The following is a 26,502-nucleotide window of genomic DNA, read 5'->3' on the forward strand; positions in this document are numbered from 1 at the left end:
TAGCGTCTGGCACGTTGGAGAGGTGTGCGCTTCACGGATGAATCATGGTTCACATTGTTCAGGGCAGATGGCAGCTGAGAATGTCCCAGTTCTTGCATGGCCAGCATACTCACCGGACATGTCACTCATTGAGCATGTTCGGGATGTGCTTGACCGGCGTATACGACAGCGTGTACCAGTTCCCACGAATATCCAACAACCTCGCACAGCCATTGAAGTGGAGTGGACCAACATTCCACAGGCTACAATTGACAATCTGATAGACTCCATGCGACGATGTGTTGCACTGCATGAGGCAAATGGTGGTCACACCAGATACTGACCGGTTCTGGGTCCCCAGACCCCCAATAGCACAAAAAACTGCACATTCCAGGGTGGCCTTTTGTTGTGGGCAGTCTGAGGTACACCTGTGCACTACTCATGATGTCAGATCAGCATCCTGATGTGGCACACCTGTGAGGTGGGATGGATTATCTCAATATAGCAGATGTGCCCACTACCACACATTTGGACTGATTTGTGACCACTGTTTGGGAGGGATGGTTATATTGTGTATCTGGAATGAATTTTAGGTCTCTACGTCCATCCCATGGGGAATGGGAGCAGTAACAAAGGTGTTGCGTTTATATTTTTGTTGAGTGTATGTGCTGAATAATTTTCTATACAAGATCACTGCAAAAAATCGCAGCCTTACCTAATGTCCACCCTACTGTTACTCATTTGATATTAAGATTTAAAGATCTAGTTGGTATTGGTATGGTGAGTAACCCTCAGTAATAGTAATAAATCACATAGCAATAGTAGATCCATGTAGTTGTAAAAAGCTTGATAATATATTAAGTAATCCAAAGTATTCAGAATACATTATTCTCATTGAGTAAAGTTACGGAATACACTACACAATACATTTAGAGGCATGTATTCTGTAATCTGTAATAGAATATATTTTAAAAGTAACCTTCCCGACACTTCACATAGGTACATTCCTCCACACGTGCTCAACACAAGTGGAGATAGTTTTGATGTAATAGAGAACATTTGGATAAACAAGGATCAGATATTAGCGTTGCTGATTGAATATCTTAGAAAATGCATTAACATACTAATTAAATTTAGAACACCAAGGTCAGGTAATTTTTCTCCATGTGCAAGTAATATTGATAGGATTACAAACTCCATTAAGTGTTCTAGAGTTAAGAATGAACAGTCATAATTTTCGGGACATGATGCTGTACACATCAGTGGTGGCTTGCTTACCTATCTTGTGGGAGAGTTCAGGAAGGTGCACTTCAACCTTTTCTCTTTGGAACATGTGGTACTCTGCCTGTTCACAAATTGGAGGGATCATGTTGAACTGTCGTGCCACGGAGTATGCCTCCTACAAATAATAGAGGAAAAAGCACCAAACATTTTTATTGGTCCATGATTTTCACCAAGAAACTGACCCTGTTTCAGTAAGTACTGAGTAATCCAATCCATTTAAGTGGAAGCATGTAATGTAGGCACAACCTTGTTTCTCGATTTTTTAAATTAATTAATTAATTAATTTTTAAATTTTTGCAGATGGGACACATATGACTGGGGGACAAGAAAGAAAGAAAGAAAGAAAGAAAGAAAGAAAGAAAGAAAGAAAGAGACAGTGAGAGAAAACATTTAAAAAAAAAAAAGGTAAAAATCCCCTGATCACCTGTTGAGAGAAAAGCAAAAACGAAAAAAGAGAAAAAAAAAGCAAAAAAAGAGCAATACAATAAACACAACAACATTGCAAGTACGTAGATAATTGTAAGCAACAGTAAATACTAAATATTGAATGTATTGTGCAGCATGCAAGACCACACAAGCACACAATGTGCTTTGAGGTAGCAGCCAAGGAAGATATAGTTTGTGTCTGTGAGGACCACAGGACACCTGTGTGAACACTTGTATTCAAAAGGTTTCTCCATGTAATGATCTGCTGTGGGAAGCCATAGCCATGTCCCCGGCGCATGAAACAGGCATGGAGGAGATCCAGGCCCAGACATCCAGAGGTTCCCAGAGCATAAAAGCCCAAGAAGGACCATCAGAAGGGCAACGGTGCCACCCTCAGGGAAAGAGCTGAAAGGAGCCTTAGGTGTGGGGTCAGCCAGCAGTCACCATGCAGAAGCCACAGGGAGCTGCAGTGACATGCCTGTGGGCTCTGCCAGCAGCTAGCCATGCCAAAGTGGACCGAGCCCCAGGCCCAGAGGCCCAAGGTCCAAGGGCCCCCCCACCCCCCAGAAGGAGTCAAATGTGATGGACTTACAATTTAAAACACACATAAATGTTGTATTTTACATCTGATTGCCCTAAGGCCTTATGAGGTCCTCCACACTATGCACTTGAGCATATAAAAGTGTTGATCACCTCTTTCATTGAAGTTTGAGTGTTTTAACCCTTTCATGCATAGTAGTCACTATAGTGGACAGCTACTCAAAGGCTGTTTTCTTGTATTTGTGTCAGTGTTAATGGTATGTTTGCACATAAACCACTACACTGGATACTGCTGTGTCACTCCATACTGTGCAACCCACTGGTCATTTAATGTTACTATAGATGCATGCAGTGTTGGGGAGTAACGGAATACATGTACCGGAATGTACTGGAATACAATTTTAAATAAATTTCTTCATTTAGTGACAATCATTTTCAAACCAGTACATTGGATTTCAAATTAGGCTAATTCAAATTCAATTTTAGAATTTGAGTTCAATTTTATATATTATAAGGCAGCACGGTGGCACGGTGGTTAGCACTGTTGCCGCACAGCAAGAAGGTCCTGAGTTCAATTACACCATCAGGCCGGGGTCTTTCTGTGTGGAGTTTGCATGTTCTCCCCGTGTTTGCGTGGGTTCTCTCCGGGTACTCCGGCTTCCTCCCACCGTCCAAAGACATGCAGCTTGTGGGGATAGGTTAATTGATTAATCCAAATTGTCACTAGGTGTGAATGTGCGAGTGAATGTGAGTGTGAATGGTTGTCTGTCCCTGTGTGTTAGCCCTGCGACAGACTGGCGACCTGTCCAGGGTGTACCCCGCCTTTCGCCCTATGACAGCTGGGATAGGCTCCAGCGCCCCCCGCGACCCTGAAAAGGATAAGCGGAAGCGAATGGATGGATGGATGGAGTTCAATTTTATTTTTTCAATTTTATTTGAGTTGAGCAATTGAGATTCAATCTGAGCAATTCAAATTCGAATTTAGCTTACAGTGGTTCCTCACTATTGATGCCTGTCTGAGAAAAGTGTATAAAGTGTGTAGTGAGGGGTTTTACAGCCTTAAAACATCTATAATTATTGTAAAAAATAAAGTTCCAAAGTCACCTCAACAGTCAGTGCAGCGCACACACTACATGCTGCTAAAGGTCGTAAACATGCAATTATTAAACCTAGGCGAAACTGTCCCCAGATATAACATATAGTTATAGTTAGTCAGGCATGTACTAACTATAGCCTTTACACTATGCATTTTGCCCTTGTATTTTATTTGCAGCAGAACTATGGGATATATGTGTACATCCCCATGCACAACTTAATTTTTCTTCCAACAATGCCCTGGGCCAAACAAGGGTTTGCTGGACCAGGATCTGCATCCACCATAGCCTGGTGTATACCCCCTCAGCACCTTAGAGAGACATACAGTGTATCATTAAGAGGGAAGGTGTTGGAGGGCCAGCGACACAGAACACCAGTCCCACTACCTGGGACCTGTGGAGCAACGGCAGAGCGAAGGAGGTTCGTGGCCAATTGCGACTGCTGCCGGTTGTTTGCCTATGCCAGGTGAAAAGCCAGTCCTCTGGCTCCATCCAGCCCTCCCGGAAACGCTAATGATAATCTTTTGCCGTGAGACCTAGGGCAAGGGCAAGCTGAGAGGCGCTGCCTGGGCTTCGTTGGACCTCAGTGGGAGCAACCTCAGTGCCCACTCCTCCTCCAATGGCATGGCTCTGCCATGACCTGAAAGACCTCCTGGTGGCAGTGTCAGCAGGGAACCAGCCCAAGCAATCAGACTCTCTAACACCTTTATCCAGGGTTCAGACTGATCCTGCCACTGTTACAACTGGCGGTAAAACACCACTGCCTGCTCCTGTTGCATGGCCGCCAGCTCACCCACCATATGGGCCAGGACCTCAGCTGGCTGGATCTGTCACAGGTCCATATTACTGGCGGCTTGGGTTGGGACCCACACAGTTTGTTTTATTTGCATTCCCTGCAAAAGCTTTCCAGATGTCCTCATCTGGGTTCACACCATGCACAGATCTCCTCTCCGGTCCCAGCAACATCCTCAAAAGGGGGGGACATGATTGTATGATCGATATCAAGTGTGTGAGTTAGCCTTCCAACACACCCAGAACCCACTGTTCCATCCATCCTCTGCAGCTGAGCCACAAACCACACCCAGCCACACAGAGATGAATTAATACTTTGAATTATAACTGATGATGCTTAGATTAGACTGAATTCCACCTTTATACCAATTGTATACTGTCCGGTATAAAGATAGTGTTAACACTATACTGTCAGTGTAAAGAATGAAAATAGATACGAAACATCTGCTTACATCTTGCTGAATTCAGCTGTGTAAATTCACAAAGAATAGAATAGAATAGAACAGAATAGAACAGAATAATCATGATCCTGGGTCTGTTGACCCAGCGTTTTGTGCTTTCTATTATTGTGATGTATTTTGGTTCTGGTTTTCTTGCTCTTTGGTTTTTGGTTCTGTTCTTCTTCAGTTTAGTGTTTAGTCATTTCTGCATGTGTATTCCTCTGTGTAAAGTCAGTGTTTCTAAGTCTGTGTCTTTGCATGTGTGAGTTCCTGTTTTACTTTGAAGGTCCGTGGCTGATGTTAGTGTGTTTAGTTTTTGTTTCCCCTGTCCCGTCATGTCTAATTACTCCCAACTGTGCCCTCCTTCTATGTTTCATTCCCTTGGTATCCTTCTGTGTATTTAAGCCTTGTGTCTGCCTCTGTTAGTTGCTGGTTTGTCTGCGTTATATGGTGTTTAGCTCTGTGGACAAATTAATTAATTTGTTATTGGAGCATGAGGGGAAAGAATTTCGCTAAGCTGTGGCTAACCGGCTACAGCGATTGGTTTCTGGTCTCCCCTGGCTCACTTCACCTGCTCGCACCGAATTTCTTCTGATCAAGCTTCACCTTCACCCCCGGCTGCTACCACCCACCCAGCAACTAATGCTTCGCTGCCCGGCCCATCGGCCCAGCCTTTGAAAGGGAAACGGTGCTTACGCCGTCAACGCCCCTGACCACAGTCGGACCTCGGGATATCAGAGCGGCTGACTGTGGTGATTAAAGAGGACAATATTACTGGTTTGACCTTTGGGACTTTTTCTTCTGGGGTTGTTCGGGGTGTGTTGATGAGAGCTAATATGCGTAGCTTATCTACCTTCATAGTATGTGACCTCTCCCAGGTTGGTATTTTTAAGACTTCTGAGAAAACAAAGGGCTGTGTTTCTTCTGCTTCTTCTGAGCCTGGATTAACTCTCTCTGAGTCTGTTAACCCCGTATCAGCTATCCCAGAGTGTGCTAAAGCTGTGGCTTTCAACCCAGAGACAATTAACCCCAGCTCTGATGATACTAAGACTGTTTTGTTTTCCAAGCTGCCACCTCAAGAGACTGTTCAGTGTGCACCCGAATGTTTCATTTCTTGGACTACTGACACTCATTCAAAGACATTAAGTGGTAATGTTGCAGTAATTGAAATGTTCTCCAGGGCCTCCCCAGAGGCTGAGTTTCCTCCCTCAGTTGCCTGTGGACCCCTAGAGACTAAAAAGTCAGCATTGCCCGAGTCACCTGCCCAGCTGCCACTATCTCAGTCTCCAGTGTCCCACTACCTGTAGCTCAGTCTCCAGTGTCCCCACTACCTGTAGCTCAGTCTCCAGTGTCCCCGCTACCTGTAGCTCAGTCTTTGGTTCTGTCAGCCACTTAACAATCCATCATCTCTATTCAGGGAGATAATCTCATTCCCAACCAGGGTGTTTCTCGTAACTTAGCTGCTTTAGGTGCAGTTATTCACTCCAGGGTCTCCCCAGAGGCTAGGTCTCAGTCCCCAGCTGATTCTGGCCTCCTGGAGGTTAAGCAGTCCCCTAAGAACTGCACCATGTCAGCGCTGCCTGGGCTGAGCCAGGCCCCTGCGCAGCTCAAGTTACCTTTGTGTCAGCCAGAGGTCCCCGCACCTGCTGGTTCTGATCGGTCTTTGATAGGGGTCTCTGCGCCTGCTAGTTCTCATCCGTCCTCGCTAGAGGTCTCTGTGCCTGCTGGTCCTGTGTCTGTCTTTGCTGGAGGGTCCAGGGGCCCGTTCAGCAGTCTGTCTCAGCTGGAGGGTCCCAGGGGCCGCTACGGTTGCTACACCACCGTCTGATCCAGCTCGGCCTGTACCACCTCGCCTTCACCGGCCGCTTTCCTGGCCTCTAGCTGGACGTGATCGCCATCGAGGCCGGCCCCCTGAAGGAGCCTTCCGTGTGGCCGGCCTCCGGACGTGCTCTGTCGCCACATCTGCCTTCCGTGTGGCCGGCCTCCGGACGTGCTCTGTCGCCATCACTGCCGCGCGTTCGGAATAGAATAGAATAGCTCTTGATTGTCATTGTTACAAAAACAATGGAAAGCAGTTTGGCATCTGTGTGTGTGTGTTAAGTACACAATAGCATAAGTATTTACACAATAACACAAACAAATTTACATTTACACAAGAAAGATATGTACAAGTTATACATACACCTGTATATATACAGATACATCCATGCATACATACATATATAAATATATACATACATATATACATGCGTACTTTATATTTCCACATACACGCTTGCATATATATACACACAAATCAGTGATATTGCATATTGAGTGTGTGTGTGTGTGTGTGTGTGGGGGGGGGGGTTGATATTGCACATTGTTGCAACTATATTAAATAGTGTTATAATAAATACAGTTTAATGCAACCAACATTCCTACCTCCTTAAAGTATACATAGAAATACAGTTTATAAATAGGGTCCATGGGTGTTGGCAGTGCAGTTATCCTCCAATCAGGGTTGAGGTAGGGCATGTTTGAAAGCTTGTGGGTAAAAACTTCTATTAAGTCTGTTTGTCTTCGTCTTGATGGACCTGTAGCGTTTACCAGAGGGAAGGGGGGGAAAAGTGAGTGTCCAGGGTGCGAGGGGTCCTTGATGATGATGCTGGCTTTTTGTTGAAGTCTGCCAGTATAAATGTCTTTGAGGGGGGTTTAGTGAGTTGCCCGCCCTGCTGCCCTCACCACCCGCTGCAGTTTCCTCTTGTGCCTCCGCCGTGCAGCAGTTCAACCAGAGAGTGCAGCAGTAAGTCAGGCTCTCGATGGTGGAGGGGTAGAAGTTTACTAGCAGTCTCTGGGGTAACAGCCTTTGTTGTGCTTTCCCTACCTGGTGGAAATGTTTGTGGACCAGGTAAGGTCAGCCGAGATGTGGACTCTGAGGAACTTAAAGCTTTCTACCCTTTCTACCTCCTCCCCACCAATGTAGAGGGTAGACCAATAAACCTCAGAGCTCTACTTAGGTTTGGAGGTCAAAAGCAGTTTTTGTATCACCATGCACTAATTTATTTCATTATATTAATACAGGTCCTGCTTTTTACTTTCATTCTTTGAATGCTTTTCTGAGCCTGTACGTTCACTTTTATTTGAGTCAATAGGTTCAATAAGTACTTTTACTTTTACCTGAGTATTTTTAACAAGTATCTGGTGTTCTATGTCAGTAAACAGTGTCTATACTTTTGCCACCTGCACTGATTTCATGATTTATTTCATGTATTTATGAAATGAACACTAAGAACTTGTTCTATTTAGTCCTAATTCAGACCAACACTAGCCACATGAAAACAACAATAAATCTACAGTATTCACATAATTCAGACTATGGATAGATTCACAGCTAAGTTTAAAACTTACCATGATCTCCATTGAGGTCCATCGTGATGTACCCCAGTACATGGACATGCCTTGGTTGATCACATAGGTCATTGCTCTTACTGTCTCTACCAAAACAAAAATATGTAAAGTTTCAACAACAAACTTTAAGATTGCTTTTTGAAGAAAACAGAGCCAACAAAGCTCAGGTAAGATGAAATAGTATTTATGCTTGTCCTTGTCTATATTTATTAAGGCCTAGGATTTAGTAAGCTGCTACATCAACCTACTGACATACCAGGCTAGATTGTTCACTTATCCAGCACTTATTCATATCAAATAGAAAATTATACTGGAGGCATTTTTCAGGATTCAGTATCTTGCGAAAGGACACTTTGACATGTAGACAAGTAGAGTACTGAGCCAACAACCATCCAATTCACTCTACCTCTGGAACCACAGCTGCCCAAGTATAAAATAGATCATTCTACTGGATAAACCCAGGTGGAGCAAAACAATTTTTCAAATTTCTCCTACCCACCTATGCCCCAAGGTATAAAGCAACATTCAATAAAATCACAAAGCTGTATCCTATCACAAGAACAATCAATCCATAGTCAGAAATGATGATGATAATAATAATAATAATAATAATAATAATAATAATAATATCTCCAAAAGTTGATTCTGTTCATCTGGACGTAGCGTTTCGTGGGAGAAACGTTTCGTCACTCATCCAAGTGACTTCTTCAGTCTCAGCTGACTGCAGGTTTCCCCAAATCTTATAAACAGTAAATTTGCATAATGACTGAAACGAGGCCACTGAAGGAACAATGGACTGGGAGATCAGTTCCTTAATCATAATTATGAAAATTCTCATGACCATTGATCAACAACCACTGACCAAAACCCACTGATCAAAGACCACTGATCAATGGCCATACCATCCACAGAGAGTTGGGGAATGGCTGCAATCACAGCATTGTAAGATGGCGAAAGATGTACCCTTAGGCCCCCTCCTCGATTCAGAGATGGTCTTTCCCTTTTCACGTAAATGAAAAGTTTCTGGCTTCGATCCTCAACCCGCTGGTGGGCAGCTCTGAACACCACATCCAGAACACCCTGGATTTTGTTGAGAAGGTGAGAGATGTCATTATGGAGGCAGATGAAACCATGGTCTCATACGACGTTACATCTCTCTTCACTTGCATCCCAGTCACAGAAGCGTTGGAGGATTACAGGATGACACCAACCTCAGCAACAGGACCACTCTCAGCATCGACCAAGTGTATTTGCTTTTGGAACTGTGTCTTCATTCCAAAACCAAAACCAGTAGAGTAGCATAATTGGGAGAAAACAGGCCAGATTTTGGCTTAAAATTTTATAGCTTGACCTTCCCATCACCATCCTGAGAAGAAGCTCAAAGGACAGTTAATTTCCTGATGAAGACCAACAGAACATCGTGGACTTGATAAGAATTTACAAGCAGCCAAAAGACAGTGCAACTGTTAACACTGAAACCAAACTGACGGGACCAGCAGCATGGAAGGAACCACGAGATGGAAACATGCACTGTAAATTACAGGCTGGGCAGTTGGACAGTGGGATAATGAGCTGTGGAAAGCACTGGACATTGATTGTCAGATTTGCCATGCTTGGAGTAATCTTGAAAGCGACGACTGAAAGGATCAACAGAGAAGAAGAAACCGCGTGATGAAACATGCACGGTGGACTGTGATATTTTGCCAGGCTGGAACTTAATCCAAAAGGAAAATACTGAAGAGAAACAGAGAGGAAACGGACTGTGTTTGCTGGAGAATTCAAGACAACAAAAGGACACTGAGAGAAGAGGACGGGGACCAGTGAGAGGTGAAGCCGGACGAGTTCGACTGTGAGAACACAGGGTATAATTGGACTGAAATTGAAGCCTGAACTCATGATGGTGTTTAGAGATGTCCACCAGAAAACTAAAGAGGTAAACAAAAAGAAGGTAAAATAAAGAGTGAAAACAACTGACAATTACATCAATGAATAGAAAACACACATACACAAAGTGTTACATGTGAAATTATTTCTGGAAAGAATCAGAAGTGAGATAGTTTTGAATTAAGAAATCAGTGAAAAGATGCATGAATTAAACCTGATTATAACATACAGAGGCAATGAAGAAAGCAGCTTACACTCACTGAACATTAACATACATAGGAAAAGCAATGAAGACCTGCTTACACTTATACACATAACATAAGTTGGTATTTCTGACCAGAGAGGGGGAAACGGGTAGTTTAAGTACTCATGATAATAATGAAAATGTCTTAGTTGTGTTTCTTCAGGGGCGAAACAGACCTGGATCAATTTTCCACGTGCAGCGGTCGGAAGAAAGTTATAGGTCAACATGACTGGATATGTCAAGGCAAGTTTCTGGTTGAATTGTTCACAGCGCCATGTCTCCATAAACCTGACAAGTGGGCCCTAACTTGTGTCTGAGGACCAGGAATGCTGTTAATAAGGTGGGAACTTAAAATTTGGGTTAGCAAATTTGGGAAAGAAAACTGACTGCTTAAGCGGCGAATTGTGCAGGAGTCTGAAACACTGCAAAAGCAACATATGCAAATTCACATACACAAGCAGAAAATGCATTAACCTTACAAGGACAAGCTCGTGGAGATTAATGCATAGACATTGATTAAACCTGGCTGAGAACACAAACATACGCAATGAAGAACAGCTTGCTATTTGTATGAGTGATAGAATGGTGTGAATGTTTAATAAAATACATTTGAGTTTGAAGTTGAGGAATAACTCAAAGAAGCTATATGACAAAGGGAGTGAGTTATGGAAAAAGAAAAAGTGATTAAAGTAGTTTTAAAAAAGTGACTTAGGAGTGCCCTGGTACTGAGTGATCAACACTAGTGATCACTGTAGAAAGAAATAAAATAATTTAATAAGTTGGTAATGTTTAAACATATGTTTCTTTTGTTACGGCAACTTCTTGAGATATGACTCAGTATGCAAATTAGCTGGAGTGAGTGGTGACGAAGGAGTTTCCTGTGTGTGTGACTGAGGCTTTCAGGAGAGGAAGCATAGCAGACAGAAGAGGAGTGCAGATTTGGATAGGAAATTTATAGTTTAGTGATTATATGTTGTCGTAAGGGGGTTATGTCTTATGTTGAATCTAAGTATGCTAAAGTGCATAAAGGGGGTGATTGTTGTGTGCAAATTGTGTGGTTTTAACAAGACTTTCGGTGTATTGAGGAGGTGAAATTATGTGGTGGCAATACTTGTGTGTTTAAGGTTTTTGAGGTTGTTGTGGTGATGGGTTGATTCTGTCAGTGAGGTTCGGGTTGTTGTTGTTTTTGTTTTTAATAGAGGGAGTTTTAGTAAACATGGACATGTCTAAGAGGGGCCTATTATTTTTGTAACAGTGCACTTAGAGAAAACCTGTCAGGTGATTTTGTTTGTGTTTTCATGAGCTAATAATCAGCTCTCTTTTTCTCATTTTTGTTCTAAGCAGGCCTGCAACAGTGAATAACAGCGCTGACAAATTCTCGGGAAGAGCAAATATAAGGTGGGCTTTCCAGATTACAACTGGCTGAGGAGAAAGCTACCTGTGGGGACCTGATGAGGTCGTAAGTCCCTGTCTAAAAGGATTGTAGCGAGTCAATCCAGTCCAAAAGCATAAGAAATATTTTCCTATGGAAAATAGAACACATAAATGAGCTCATTTTGCTGAGGGTGGAGAATCTGATCACTTGCGCGGGAGGCTCCACTATTAGCAAAAAATATGGTGTGAATGCATGTGAGTGAATGTGTGACTGGATGAAGGTGGGGATGAATAAATGTGGACAAACAATTTGCTTTTACCAGAGAAAATTTCTGTTTTATTGACTGGGGTTAGATTATGGGATTATAGTATATTGTTGGGAGAATGCCAAATGCTAAAGGGGAAATGTTTTTTGATGTAACTCATGTTACCATTAATTGAAGAAACACATGACTGATAAACTCTTCTGTTTTAAGTTTATTTTTATGACATAGATTGAATCATGAGTGGGGAAAACTGAGTATTTTTAGTTTTGTGTCGAAATAAAGGGGGAATTTAATAATTTAATTGTTTAATAATTTAGGATCATTTTAGGACTTTTTGGGGTTTTTGATCATTTGGATATGGTAAAACTGAAACTGTTATTTTTATGTTAAGGTTAAAGGATTAAAGTGAACTGAATCCTGTTTAGTAGATACAATGCCAGTGTTTTTAAAGCTGTATACAAATCTTAAAGGGAAATTGTGGGACACGTTGACAAAAAGATATGCTTTGGGGAAAATTAGTGAGGGTTGTAGGAGTAGAACAGGTTTGATTTCTTTTTTGATTTCTAGAAGTAGTGGTTATAATGTAGGCTTACATACAGATATTACATAGATTTATTTTTAGGATAAAGGGGAGAGCTTATAAGTAGAAATGATTTTTTATACATATTGCATTTTGTGCCTTTAAAGGAGTTGTGGCTCAATTCGTCTCTTGAGGGTCACGAGCCTTTGGCTAGCGCTATGATTAGCCAATCTACTGTGAGGATGATATGAGTTATTGAAGGATTGCACACGCTTACAGACACAGAGTCCAGAAACACACATGACAGTATTGATTCCAGGCAAAAGGCCTCAAATTCATTTAGCTGAACTTAAAGACGGACCAAAGAGGAAGGAAAGCATATATTTTGGTTACGTCTGATAAACTAGAATTAGAAGGTATTGTTACATTAAAATGAGCAAAATGAAATAAAAAGGCTATACCAAAAACAGGTTATAACATAGGAAATGTGAGGTTTTAAAATGAAGTTAGTGTTAATACACAGGAGTGGTTTCTAGGCAGCATTTAGCTATGATGAAATGCATGCAGGAGTAATTGCTTATATGCTTAAACTTAATTGATTAAAGTGGTTGTTTTCTTTTGGATCTTTTAGTAGAATAGGCGTTTATAATGATTTTCTTGTTAAAAAGGTGACTTTAGATTAGAATAGAGGAACTTGCAGCAGCGACAGTTTGTGTACAGGATGTGATGATCAGATAAGGGAAAATAGAGCGAGCAACCGGACGTTTAAGAGTTTTAAAGTGATGAGTAACGCTGAAGAATATATATAAATACAAGTCAATAAGTTAAGAACATAATTAGGATCATGCTTTTGATTAAAGAGTCCCAAATAGGATAAGTTAGGGAGGTGCAGGAAAAGGTGTTTTGTTTCCTTTGCAGAAGATCTCTGGACTCAATAAGCAAACAGAAGAAGACACTCTGCCTGCTGGTTGCAGTTAGAAAAATATATGGAGTTCTTAAAATGCAAAAATGAAGATAAAAGGGACAACTTCCCCTCCCAAAAGTCAAAACTTTTTCCCAAGTACAACCCTGACTTCCTGAAGTATGGGTTTGTGAAGAGAGGAAACGCGGCGTACCCATGAGCCCAATGTGTGGAGTGTAGACTAATGCTATCCAACAAAGCACTGAAGTCTTCAAAATTAAAACGGCATCTCAAAACCAAACATCCCACGCTCTCAAGAAAGCCAGTGGAATATTTCAAGAGAAAAGAAAATGCAACTAAATTCAGTTTCATTTATTTAGCGCCAAATCATAACAACAATCACCTCAAGGCACTTTATATTGTAAGGACTGCAGATACAGAAACGGTCTGTTGTGTCACTCACTCACTGCTTTAAAAGCTAGCTACCTCAAATCCAGACTTGTGGCACAGAGTAAAAAGTCTTTCATTATAGCAGAGGAGCTGATTTTGCCTGCTGCTGTACAAATGTGTCGTAAGATGATCGGAGAGGCTGCTACAAAGAACCTATTGACCATCCCACTCTCAGACGACACTGTGAGCCACCATATCATGGACATGACCTTACCGAACGCGATGGAGGCGAATAGAGCGTCAGGTTTACACGTAAAGTAAATGGAAAAGCGCGATGACCCGCGATTGCGGCTCCCGTGAAAATTCGGAAGCAGATTTGCGCGTCAGTCTAGCGCGTTTGGAGCGTTTGACTCGCGAAAAAAACCAAGCGCGTGAGTTTTTGTGTTGCATTTTGTGCATACGCGCGTTACGCGTCTACCGCTGGAGTTGGGAAAATCTGAACTCCAGCGTCAAATCGCGCCGCGACAACCAATCAGGAGCCTGGTGACGTGGCTGTTACTTACTAGGTCAAAGGGGCAGATCCAGCCAAAGCCCGTGCCCATTCTTCAATGGAGGGAAGGCTAATCAACGCTGTAGCAAACAACCCGGAGCCGTACGACACCAGCTGCTTTCTGTACCGAGACAGGAATATAAAGGACGAGCTTGGAGGAAGATATGTAAAGAGATCGGGCAACCTGGTAAGTTCATTCATTTCTCTTTTGAAAGTTTTCGCTGACCCGGGGAAGCCGCACAAAAGCTGGCAAGCTACCGCTATTTTCCCACTGACGTACAAATACCGTTCTGCTTTTATGCATGTTGTCATATAGGAATATACAGAGGTGTGGACTCGAGTCACATGACTTGGACTCGAGTCAGACTCGAGTCATTAATTTTATGACTTTAGACTTGACTTGAAAAAATGTTCTAAGACTTGTGACTTGACTTGGACTTTTACACCAATGACCTGGGACTTGAATTGGACTTGAACCGGTTTACTTGAAAAGACTTGATATTTCACCCCAAATATAAAATTTAACATGCATATTATATAGAGATTGAAAATGTGACGTCATTCAGGGGTAAAACCGCAAAGGATTCTGGGAACTCGTGGCAAGAGGTACTAGCGCACGCAGGCTTTCAATTGAAATCAGTCACACAGCGATAAAAAGAAACACAAAAATGTCAAGAAGCTGTTGTATTATTAACTGCAATAGCCGGTCGCATGACAGCCACGGGAAGCCGACAGGTAAAGAGATCGGTTGTTATCGGATCACGTCGTTGAAGAGAAATTTTTCGAGCCATGTTTCCAAAGTAACAAACAGGTAACGGATGGCCTGGATTGCAGCCATTCAAAGATCAAATATAACGTCCCAGAACACTCCAGCTCACAGGTTAGTCTGCTCCAAGCATTTCCACAAAGGCAAGTCTTCTGTTGTAGTTAATACGTCATTTTCATAACATAATTGGTGATATAGGTTACAAGCACGTCTGACGCTGAACAGAAATTGTAGCGCTATGCTCCTTTGTTTATTGTGCATAAATAGTGAATTGTCCTGACACAATATTGCGTTTCGCTTCTGTTATTATGGTACATTGACAAAAACACATACTTTTATTCACAGGATAAAACAGTTTTTTTGTATCACCAATTGCCCAGTACGATTACAGCATACAATATTATTGTCACTGCTACATTTCTGTGATGCTACCAGAAATCATTTCCACTACTAATTAATTACCATTGAGCTCAAAGGTTATATTAATAAACTGTTAACGAATGTGTATTTATGAAGACAATTTGTGAGACTGGTAAACTTATGATAGGTACGATGGTCTTTCGTTCTACACGGTGCGTTTCAAGGTCCTGCACCCATCCGTCGGTAAACTGTACCTGGGCTTGTTGCAGTGACCGGAAGTTACTAAACTTCATGAGTGTATGCACACACTCCAAGAAGCGTATAATTATAAATATGCATATAAATATGCTACGATGAGATAGCTGACTTCATCTAACTAGCATATTGTCATGGTTCTGGGTCCGTTGGACCCAGTATTTGAGTTCATTATGTTTTGGTACTTTTGCATCATGGATTTTCCTTTATGTTTCTCTGGTACTTGGTGTTTCAGTTATCTTGGTGTTTTTCTATATTATGATTTATGATCTGATGCTGTTGTGATTATGATTATCATTTAGTAGCCTTTGGTCAGTGTCAAGTCTGTCTCTGTCTAGTCTGTGTCTTAGTAAAGTGTGTTTTGTTTCCTGTTTTACTTTGAAGGTTCTTGTTCCTGTCTGATGTTAGTATGTGCAGCTTTGTTCCCCCTGTCTCGTTAGCCCTGATCTCTCCCAGCTGTGTCTCCCTCCTGTTGCCGATTTCCCCGTCACTACCCTGTGTATATAAGCCCTGTGTTTTCCCATGCTCAGTGTCGTGTCGTACCATCAGTTTATGCCTGTGTGTTCTTGGTCTCAGTGTTCCGTCCTCACTTCATGTTTGTTTTCCTGCCAGCAATAAAGCTGAGGTTTTTTGAGTTACATTCCATTTTCCGAGTCCTGCATTTGGATCCTCATCTCTGCCTGCCCGCACACAGAGCCCTGACACAAATGTTGTCCAGGCTACGTTGGTGATGCAGTTTTTTTTAATGTGTATGATATTTTTGTCATGCGCTTTTAAAGCCGGTCCTACAACCGCATCCAAGAATAACATGCAGCTTATCTCAGAACTGTCGGTGAAAATTATTCTTGGAGCTAGGTTTAATTGAGCTGCATTTTAAAGAGGTGCAATTTCACAATTTGTGTATATTTTCTAAGTTCACTATTTTGTCATGTGTTGAGAAAAACACAGATTTAAAAATTACATGGTCTAATATTTACATTTAGCATATAACTGCAACATGCTTTTTTTTCGTTTTTTTTTTTTTTTTTAAAGATTCGAAAGGACTTGAAATTCAAAATTTCAGACTTGTGACTTTACTCGGACTTTTACACCAGTGACTTGAGACTCGACTCTGACTTGCCTGACATTACTTGAGACTTGACTTGAGACTTGAGGATAAAGACTTGAGACTTACTTGAGACTTGCAAAACAATGACTTGGTCCCACCTCTGGGAATATATTTTGTTTATTAATAAACAGCACACAGTGGTCCCGCTGTTCATCCGTCACTGCTTCGCTTTTTCGCTGATTTTCTTTTTCTTTTCTTTTTTTGCACTGTACAGCATTGCATTCTGCAGCCTGATTGACAAATCTCCTCCGTGTCGTGTCTCCTGCGCTTGCCAAATTTATCATGTTTGGTTTTGATAACTATCACGTCCAATAGAAAAAACAGCACAAAAATACCCATAACTATGAGCCTCATTCGGAAATAGACACCTGCACGGCGAGGGAAAAAGGCGCACGAAAGTGGCAGGCAGATGAAGACAAACCGCGGCATAAAAATACTTTTACGTTTTGCAATCTACAGAGGTTCGCACTTTGAGAATCAATTGTGAGAACTGTGACCAATGTTCATGTGTGTGGGGAAAACAGTGTATAAAGTGCGTGACCAGGGGCTAGTTATTCTGAGAACCCCTGCTGCAATAAATGAGGGACCACTGTATACACTTTCTCTATGATTATTGTATTCAACCTGTTAACATTTAATACTGTATTGATAGAGCCAACTGATTCTGCAGCAGAGCAGTTGCTTCTCCTGGCTCCCTGAGCTCCTGCTGCTGCACCACAGGTATGTACAGCAAGCACTGATACCTTTTTAGTCGGTGGGATTCCCTTGTGATCACCTTTACTAAATATCTACAACCAATCTGATTATATCCTGTTTTTGTTTTTGTTTTTCAATGTTGAAATTAAAATCTAGTAGCAGCCTTCTCATTTCTTTGTGTTTTGTGCTGTTTTACAGGCCCACAGAGGGGGACGGGTCCCAGGACGGTCCATCGGCGGTGGAGCTGGCCATCCTGGAGTCCCTGAAGAGGCCACACCAGTCTCCAATGGAGCATTTCCTCCTCAGCCTTGTTCCTGCTTTCGAGAGCAGCTGGGTCCTTTTTATTCCTGTCTCTCTGTAAATACTTATATTTTATATATTTATGTTTAATGTTTTTCTGTTTGAGAATTCTAATATTATTTCAAATAAATTTTTATAATGACTAATGTCTCAGTTCTACTACACAGCAAATGTTGGCACACGACTTGACACATGTAGAATTTATTTCATATTATACTAATGACAAAATATACTAATACAGTGGGATGCAAAAGTTTGGGCAACCTTGTTAATAGACATTATTTTCCTGTATAAATCGTTGGTTGTTACAATAAAAAATGTCAGTTAAATATATCATACAGGAGACACACAGTGATATTTGAGAAGTGAAAAGAAGTTTACTGGATTTACAAAAAGTGTGCAATAATTGTTTAAACAAAATCAAGCAGGTGCATAAATTTGCGCACGACAAAAAAGAAATGAAATAAATATTTAGTGTATATCAATGTGTGTCTCCTATATGATATATGGGGTGCCTTTGTCTGGACGTGCTTCCCATCCAGAGCTGCACAGCACACAGGGAAGTTCCAGCGCTCCTGGAATCCCTCTGTGATGGACCGCCAGTCTCCAGGTGATGGCACAGCCATGAAGTCGTCCACTAGACAGTCCCAGATGGCCGTCGCTACCTGGGGAGTGATCTGGGTCACCGTGGACACACCGACTCTGTAACTGAATGCTTGGTCCTGAAGGAGTCCCCGGTGACAAGGAACCTGGACAAAATTGTTCAAAATTAGTATTATGTGTACTGCAGTTACAAAATACATTATTCAAATTCCAAAATACTTTTGTGATGTCAGATTTAAATCACAAAACTTAAAACTTACATAAAACATTTTGTAATTATAAGGATAATTACAAAATGTTTATTAGATAATATCTAAAACAGTTGTGTTTTGTTTTAACTTTAACATATCATAATTTGATTGGTAGCAACTTTTACAACTACAGTGTGCCAATCACTCATAATTCCTAAACATGTCAATCAGGTAGGAATGAAGTAAGACATTAATAGAAATAAAGAGTTGTATGTTGACATGTAGCCCTTTCCTTGCTTAAATCATTAATATTTTTGAAAAATTAATCTGTGATAAGACATAGCTTATCAAGATAGAACCATGTAACTAAAGATGAACCAAACTGTTCAGTTTTATCTAACTCTGTTTTAATAAAGGCTGGTGACCCCTGTTATAGAGTCTGACAGCTGCAGGGATTATATACAAATATTCAACTATCCCAGAATTAAACCAGGTCTAAATAAAAAGGAGTGAGTATTACTACAAAGGTTAACTCAGTGGTCCTAATGCTACAGTTTGATATCAGCAAACACCGAGTGCATACATTGATAGGACACCACAGCCATGCTATCATTGCAAACACTGATAACAGCATAAATCGAATTAAATCAGCACTTGATGAGACCTTCTGAGTCGTCTCCGTACCACAGTTCGCTATCAGTAAACACCGACGGCATTCATTGATAGCATAGCACATCCATGTTAGCAGTCTATAAACGATAGTTTAGCATATTAGCACAGGTATCAATAAAGGACTACCGTATTAAACACTTTTACTGACCTCAGGCAGACGGACAGGCGCTCTGCAGGTGGGATTGAGCGCCTGTAGTTGGTGTCTAGGCGGGCGATGCTTGGACCAACGCGGGACAGCAGGTCCTCAAACTGGGCGAGGGAAAGTAAATAGAGAAGGGAGACTCTCTCTTCAAACGCTAGCTCGACAGCTGCCATCTAGCAAACATACCGGTCTGGCACAACTTCCTCTCACATCCCTCCCACATTTCCGGTTCACACGCGTCAAAATATGCAATTTTGAGGCGCGATTGGATTTTTCTTGGACACGCATAGAGGTGCGAATGTGCACGCGTCAAATTAGGGGCGTTTGGGGCGTTTTGTTCGCATCCATCGCGTTCGGTGTGAACACACCGTTAGACATACAGCATTAGCTTCTGGAAAGAATAAAAAGTAGTCAATTTTTCAATTTTTTTCTCAATTTTTCCGAATGGTGCATTGCTGTTGGGAGTTTCTTCCTTATCGCTGGGAGAGCTGTTTTTTTGAGAGCTACCAACACGAGCTACGGCTCAGGAATGTTTCCGCTGCATTGACAACTACTTCTCTAACAATGACCTGGACTGGCAGAACTGTGGTGGGCTGTCAGTAATGGTGCAGCTTCAATGACTGGCAGGCATCATGGCATCACAAGGCAGATTGGATTCGGGAGACAGACACTATCTCTACTTTTAAGATTAGGCTTAAAACTTTCCTTTTTGCTAAAGCATATAGTTAGGGCTGGACCAGGTGGCCCTGAATCCTCCCTTAGTTATTCTGTGATAGACGTAGGCTGCCGGGGATTCCCATGATGCATTGACTTTTTCCTTTCCAGTCACCTTTCTCACTCACTATGTATTAATAGACCTCTCTGCATTGAATCATATCTGTTATTAATCTATGTCTGCATGTTTTTATCCTGTTTTCCTTCTCTCACCCCAACCGGTCGCAGCAGATGGCCGCCCCTCCCTGAGCCTGGTTCTGCCGGAGGTTTCTTCCTGTTAAAAGGGAGTGTTTCCTTCCCACTGTCACCAAAGTGCTTGCTCATAGGGGGTCATATGATTGTTGGGTTTGTCTCTGTATCTACTGTACAATATGAAGCGTCTTGAGGCGACCTTTGTTGTGATTTGGCACTATATAAATAAAATTGAATTGAATTGAATAGATTCTTGATATTGCACCAGAAGCTAAATGGACCCACTGTTTTCTCCACCGTGAAAGTAGGGCTGGGTATCGTCACTGATTTCTAGAATGGATTCAATTCCGATTCATATGGTCCCAAATTGATTTGATCCACGATTCGATTAAATTCTATTTGAATCAGGGAAATTTTGCCTCAGACAGTCAGAAGTATTATAATTCTAATCACGCATCAGTACATTTCCATATTTTTATATCTATAAAAAGAAAGCTAACACTTGCAAGACTTTATCAAAGGTGTAAGCATCACAGCAGATGCCTTTGTGTCAAAGTAACTGAGGATAAAACACAGAAAAACATGAAGGAAATTTTCCTGGCCTGGGATTTTATAGCAGATAACCTTAAAAATATTCTGCAGTAGATCAAAAACGAAATAAAAACCATTAGTCAACATATGAACATTACCTGATGCTGCTGAAGTGCTGCAGATCAAAGTCACAGAGGTTTTATTAGAGACACAGCTAAGCGTTTTGCAATTTTGCATAATTTTAAAAAGTTTGAATTTGTTCAGTAGCCTATTGAACAGCAGAAATGAGGCTTTCTTTTGGAAGTAAGTGAAAGGAAAAAAACAGCGGCCGACAGCGCTGTAAACAACTTGTGCGTAATAAGAAAGCGAATAATACAGAAAAAAGAGATTTTAGACGGGAAACTGTTCTTGAAGTACAGAGAGAGAGAGAGAGAGAGAGAGAGAGAGAGCTCTGCAAGAAGTGTGGTTTTTATCGTGGTGAAAGCAACACAGCAAAAGTAAAAGGGAATTGATGATGATATTTATGTGAAGCGTAGTTTGGATCTTATTTTGCTGCTGGTTCAGTCAATATTGTTTGGAGAGAGATAAAACCTGCAGCTTCAGAATCTAGTGCCAAAAGGATGTAAACACATAGCGCGGACCCGCCGAAACATCAAAATCAGTGAGCTGTTGGCTTTCAGCCCCGACCCTGTCCGTGCCGTCGGGACAGAAAGGCGACATCTCACTGATTCTGATCCGTCGGCAGGTCCGCGTTTTGTGTTAACGTCTTTGTGCAGAATCCGTGTCTGCTCTCATTTACTGTTTTAGCTGTTTGGTGGTTGTTAAAATTTTGTGAGGTTTAACCTGAGATTCTGGCGTTTCGGGCAAAATAAATTTATATTAAAAAAACGATTCAGGATTTTAATGAATCGATATCATGTTATCCAAGCTAGAATTGATTTTAATCGATAAATCGATAATCAAAACCCACCCCTCGTAAAAGCCTTGCAGCAAAAAAGAAGATGTCACCAGAGTTGCATGAGGTGACGGATGAATTTTCTGTGGATCCCACTGAAAATTATGGAATTCCAGCTTCAGGAAGTTCCCACTGACAGCACTTTAAAGTTCCATTGGGGCAAACTAAACCTGGGCTCCTTCTGGATTGCTGTCTTAAAGAAGTACCTATGTCTGACACTGAGAGCTCATAAAACTTGTTTTTCCATTCACAACTACATATCTGTGTGAATCAAAATTTTTCATTGTGGCCACAACCAAGATCAAAGCCCGGAGCAGACTCAGAGTAACACTAGAAGGTACTCTGAGCTTCACCCAGACTAGATCTGATCGTTAGTGATGTGCGGATCGATCCTGAAATATTGATTCCTCTGATACCAATCATTTATGTTCTAGAATTGATTCTCACATTAAAATATCGATATTTTAGTAATTTAGGGTAAATTTGTAGTTTATCATTAACAGGAACACAGTGGAAAGAAACTATAACATTCAGATTGTCTACATTCAAAGGAACTACTCCTTCTTCCGCCTTTCATAGTCATGTGCGAAATACGGCTGTATAAAAGTCTCGCAGCCCCTTAGCGTGCACACTCACAACAATGGCTGAGCGTAATTGGAGTCATGTGCGGACGTATTTTACCTCCACAAACAGCTGAGACGTAGTTTGCAATACATGTGGCAAAAAAGTGAGGTGTTGTGGCCCTACTTGCCAACCTTGAGACCTCAGAATTAGAGAGACGTTCAAAATACATTTTACAGTGTTTTTTATCGGGTAAAATATGTTAAATGTCACCGTTATTATTGGCCGACCCGGAAACAGCGCGGGTGTCCAAATTCAGAGGCTGCTTCCACCTGATGACCCGGCCTTCGCGGTCTAAAGAAAGCCGGGTAGTACGTCACAAGCTCCCTCGGTGGAGTGAAACTCTGCCGTCTGCTCCTTGCTATCTAAAATATAACAGGGCGCTGACGTAAACTCTCGACCATCTCACACTTTTACGTTTAATTAGTTTTCTGTTTGACGTTTATTCAGCTGTGTGAAAACCTCGGAGGAACCCTCCTAAATGTATTAAATTTAATTTAATAAAGTTTAATTTAATTGAATCTAATCTAATAACGCAGCCAAACCGATTTACTCACGAACAAATAAAACACTGAAAAGGCCAAACAATAACATTTTGAAGTTATCAAAGTCAATGGTCAATGGTCAATGGTAACTTTATTGTCCCTGATGGGAAATTGATTCGCAGTATGTCAAAACAAACAACAAACATACAACCAACACATCACGTACACTCATTAAAAAAATACTATAATATAATATAAGCCTGATAAAACAACCTAGATATTCCATCGAAAAAAGTGCAATGTGCAATGGCAACAACACTTACAATTTAGTGTTTAGTGACTTATATATCATGTTTAACCCGAGTAATGAAAGACCACGGGGGTTTGAAAACGATGTGTCGATCGCCTCAGATATTTGAAGTTTACACAGCTACATTCTCACTTGAAAATATGTTAAAAGTTTTTTTGCGACCCAGAAAGAGAAATAAGAGTAATATTAAAACTAAGTAGCTGCCGCCATTGGTGGAAACTGGAATTGGCTGGGCCGCGCTATGAATTCTGCAACATGGTTTTTCAACTTTGTTGTCCAGGTGGAAAATCAGGAGAAATTTGGGAGAATGGTGGCTCCGGGAGATTTTCGGGGGGGGACACTGAAATTCGGGATTCTCCTGGAAAAATCAGCAGGGTTGGCATGTATGGTTGTGGCAACATCACTAACCTTGTCAAACACCTCACAGTAAATCATATCACAGAATATGACGAGCGTATGTTGAGGCGAACTGAAGAGGAGGACAGGGACAGGTGCTGCTAGGGCGAGACAGACGTCTCTCACGGAGTTCTTTAGTGCTGCAGGCAGGCAAGGTGTTCAAAATGCGCACAACTTCCGTTTTTTTATTTCTATATGATGAACTCTGCATTATTAAGTGATAAGAACAAGTAATCTGATGTCCTGTAATCATTATGATGCTATAATTTGAGATACAATAAATAAAATTAGTTTTTGTACAAAGTATCGGTATCGGATCAGTATTGTCGATACACCCTGAATATTACTTGGTATCGGAAAGGAAATCAGTGGTATCGCACATCACTACTTATCGTGTCTCAGAGGCAGGCTCAAATGTTTCTTTAGGAGGTGAATATTAAAGAGCAGTTACAGCTTGTCAAAAAATGGACTGTTGTGAATGTTTATTGTTGTTCATTTGTCTCAAATATAAAGAGTAACTTCTGGTTCTGCCAATGAAAAAAAGGTGTACTGCTGAAGCATCTTTTAGATTCACTCACAGATTATAAGGCTATAATTCATTTGCACTTTATTTACATTTTATAACAGTTTATTTATTCATTTACTTAGAAAATTATTTTGAATGTATTTATTTTATCAACACATTATTTATCCAATTTCTATTTTTGCCTTGTCTCTTTTAATGTATACTTCATTGATCCCCGTGGGTGAAGCACTGGCAGCCACTGGGCGCCCGGGGAGCAGTGTGTAGGGACGGTACCTTGCTCAAGGTAGCCAGTCAGTGGATTTGAACCCTTGACCTTCTGATCATGGGGCCACCACTCTACCTACCGAGCTATCCTTGACCCTATAAAACTGGAGATGCTGGGGATTGAACCCAGGACCTCATACATGCAAAGCATGCGCTCTATATCTGACCTTTGTAAGTGAATATCAAAAGAATGGTATAAAATGCTATATGGGCAAGCAGACAAACAATGATGACGTTTATTTAAATAAGGGCTATAACACTAGCCCTGTAGTGGGTAGGAGGATTAGTATCCACATACCTTCAATAGGTGTATTGGGATCTGGTCGATTCGCAAAAACGATGTCTACATACTCCAGCTGAAGCCTGTCAAGTGATGCTTTCAGACCTGTTTTATAAAGAGAAGTTTGTGTATATAAATGGTAAATGGCCTGTATTAGTATATTGCTTTACTTAGTCCCTATGAACCCCAAAGCGCTTTACACTACATCCAGTCATCCACCCATTCACACACTGGTGATGGCAAGCTACATTGTAGCCACAGCTGCCTTGGGGTGCACTGACAGAGGCGAGGCTGTCGGGCCCTCTGACCACCACCAGTAGGCAAAGGGTGAAGTGTCTTGCCCAAGGACACAACGACCGAGACTGTCGGAGCCAGGGCTCGAACCGGCAACCTTCCGATTACAAGACGAACTGCCAACTCTTGAGCCACGATCAATAGCCTGGTTGCAATGACATTTTTTAACTGTATGTTTAAGCTTGTAACAGACATTCATGCAATATAATGAAGTAAATGCAGAATAAACACAATGAATGTATGCTTAAATTCAAAGAGAATTTGAATAGTTTTCTTCAGGCTTTTAACACAGGTTCTCTCCTGTGAAATACAAAACCTATATACTGTACTAATAGGTAAGTATACACTCATATATAATATACAGGGTAGGCCATTTATATGGAAACACCGTAATAACATGGGAATGGTTGGTGATATTAAAGTCCTGTTTGTGGCACATTAGTATATGTGAGGGGGAAAACTTCTTAAGATGGGTGGTGACCATGGTGGCCATTTAGAAGTCGGCCATCTTGGACATAACTTTTGTTTTTTTCAATAGGAAGAGGGCCATGTGACACATCAAACTTATTGGTAATGTCACCAGAAAAACAATGGTGTGCTTGGTTTCAACATAACTTTATTCTTCCATGAGATATTTACAAGTTTCTCTTTGTTCACAGCCATTGACATGTCGAAGAGGATAAAATGTGAGGAGCGGATGGAAATTGTGTTGATATCTGGTGAACGCAGTAACTGGGTCATTGCAGCAGATTTCAATGCAAGCAGTGTTGGGTAAGTTATACATTTTTTTAAAGATGGAGACTCTACAGTATGCAGCAGTAGCATGTCTTCCACAATGTAGCCTGCAAACTTTTTCAAGCTCACCTTCAGACGCTTTCTGTGCTGCTGAAGTAAAATCAAGTTTTGCCTGCTTAGCTGGAGTTGCCGCGGTGTTATCCATGGATGATGAACAAGGATCACTCAGAAGTGTTCGTCTATGCTCTCATTTCAGAAAAGTGAAGAGACAGGAATATGTCAGTTTCATAAAACAGCCACACGCTTCAGCCGAGTCCGACATCTTCCGCTTTAGAATACAACTATGCAGCAAACTGGCGCGAAATGACGTGCACCTGCACTACAACGATGTTAAAGCGGCAGAGTTTACTTCTACGTTTAGAAGATAAATCATTGAAATTAAATAATGATATTCAGCAAGTTTAATTATGTTACAATGTAACACAAGTACATTGTAAGTAAACTGTAATTAAAATACCTAAAAATGAACAGTAATTAGTTACTCTACTTTTTCAGTGAAAAAGTAATTTAATTACAGTAACGCGTTACTTAGTAACGCATTACACCCAACACTGATGCAAGACACCCTACGAGACCACCCATCTTCCATGCTACAGTTAGCAAACTGCTTGCTAAGTTCCGTGAAACTGGTTCAGTGTTGGATTTGCCAAAATATGGACGCAAGAAAACTGTCACTAATGAAGAAACATCAGTGGCTGTCCTAGCGAGAGCCCACAGTGTAGCACTCGCCGCATGTCACTGGAGAGTGGCAATAGTCGAACATCCCTTCGGCGGATATTAGCTACTCACAAATGGCACACTTACAAACTCCAGCTACTGCAGCATCTCAACGAGGATGACCCAGATCGGCGCACAGAATTTGCAGAATGGGCAAAACAAAAATTGGAACAGGACCCTCAGTTCACACAGAATATTTTGTTGAGTGATGAGGCAAACGTTTATGTGAATGGTGAAGTTAACAAACAAAACCAC

General features: G+C 41.4%; 1 protein-coding gene across 1 annotated transcript in view; it reads right to left on the reverse strand.

Annotated features, from left to right (window-relative positions):
* LOC146610801 (voltage-gated potassium channel subunit beta-2-like) overlaps positions 1-26,502 on the reverse strand; it is a 235,400-nt gene that overhangs the window by 76,523 nt on the left and 132,375 nt on the right. The window contains exons 9-11 of the mRNA XM_085343878.1: positions 24,460-24,546; positions 7,946-8,031; positions 1,258-1,378 (exon numbers count right to left, since the gene is read on the reverse strand). Of these exons, the coding sequence (XP_085200004.1) occupies positions 1,258-1,378; positions 7,946-8,031; positions 24,460-24,546 (294 nt within the window). The remainder of the gene's footprint in view (positions 1-1,257; positions 1,379-7,945; positions 8,032-24,459; positions 24,547-26,502) is intronic.

Source organism: Diplotaxodon limnothrissa, linkage group LG20, assembly GCF_057381915.1.
Source record: "Diplotaxodon limnothrissa isolate DT_005_m linkage group LG20, D_limnothrissa_male_GT1.1, whole genome shotgun sequence".
NCBI classification, from domain to species: Eukaryota; Metazoa; Chordata; class Actinopteri; order Cichliformes; family Cichlidae; genus Diplotaxodon; species Diplotaxodon limnothrissa.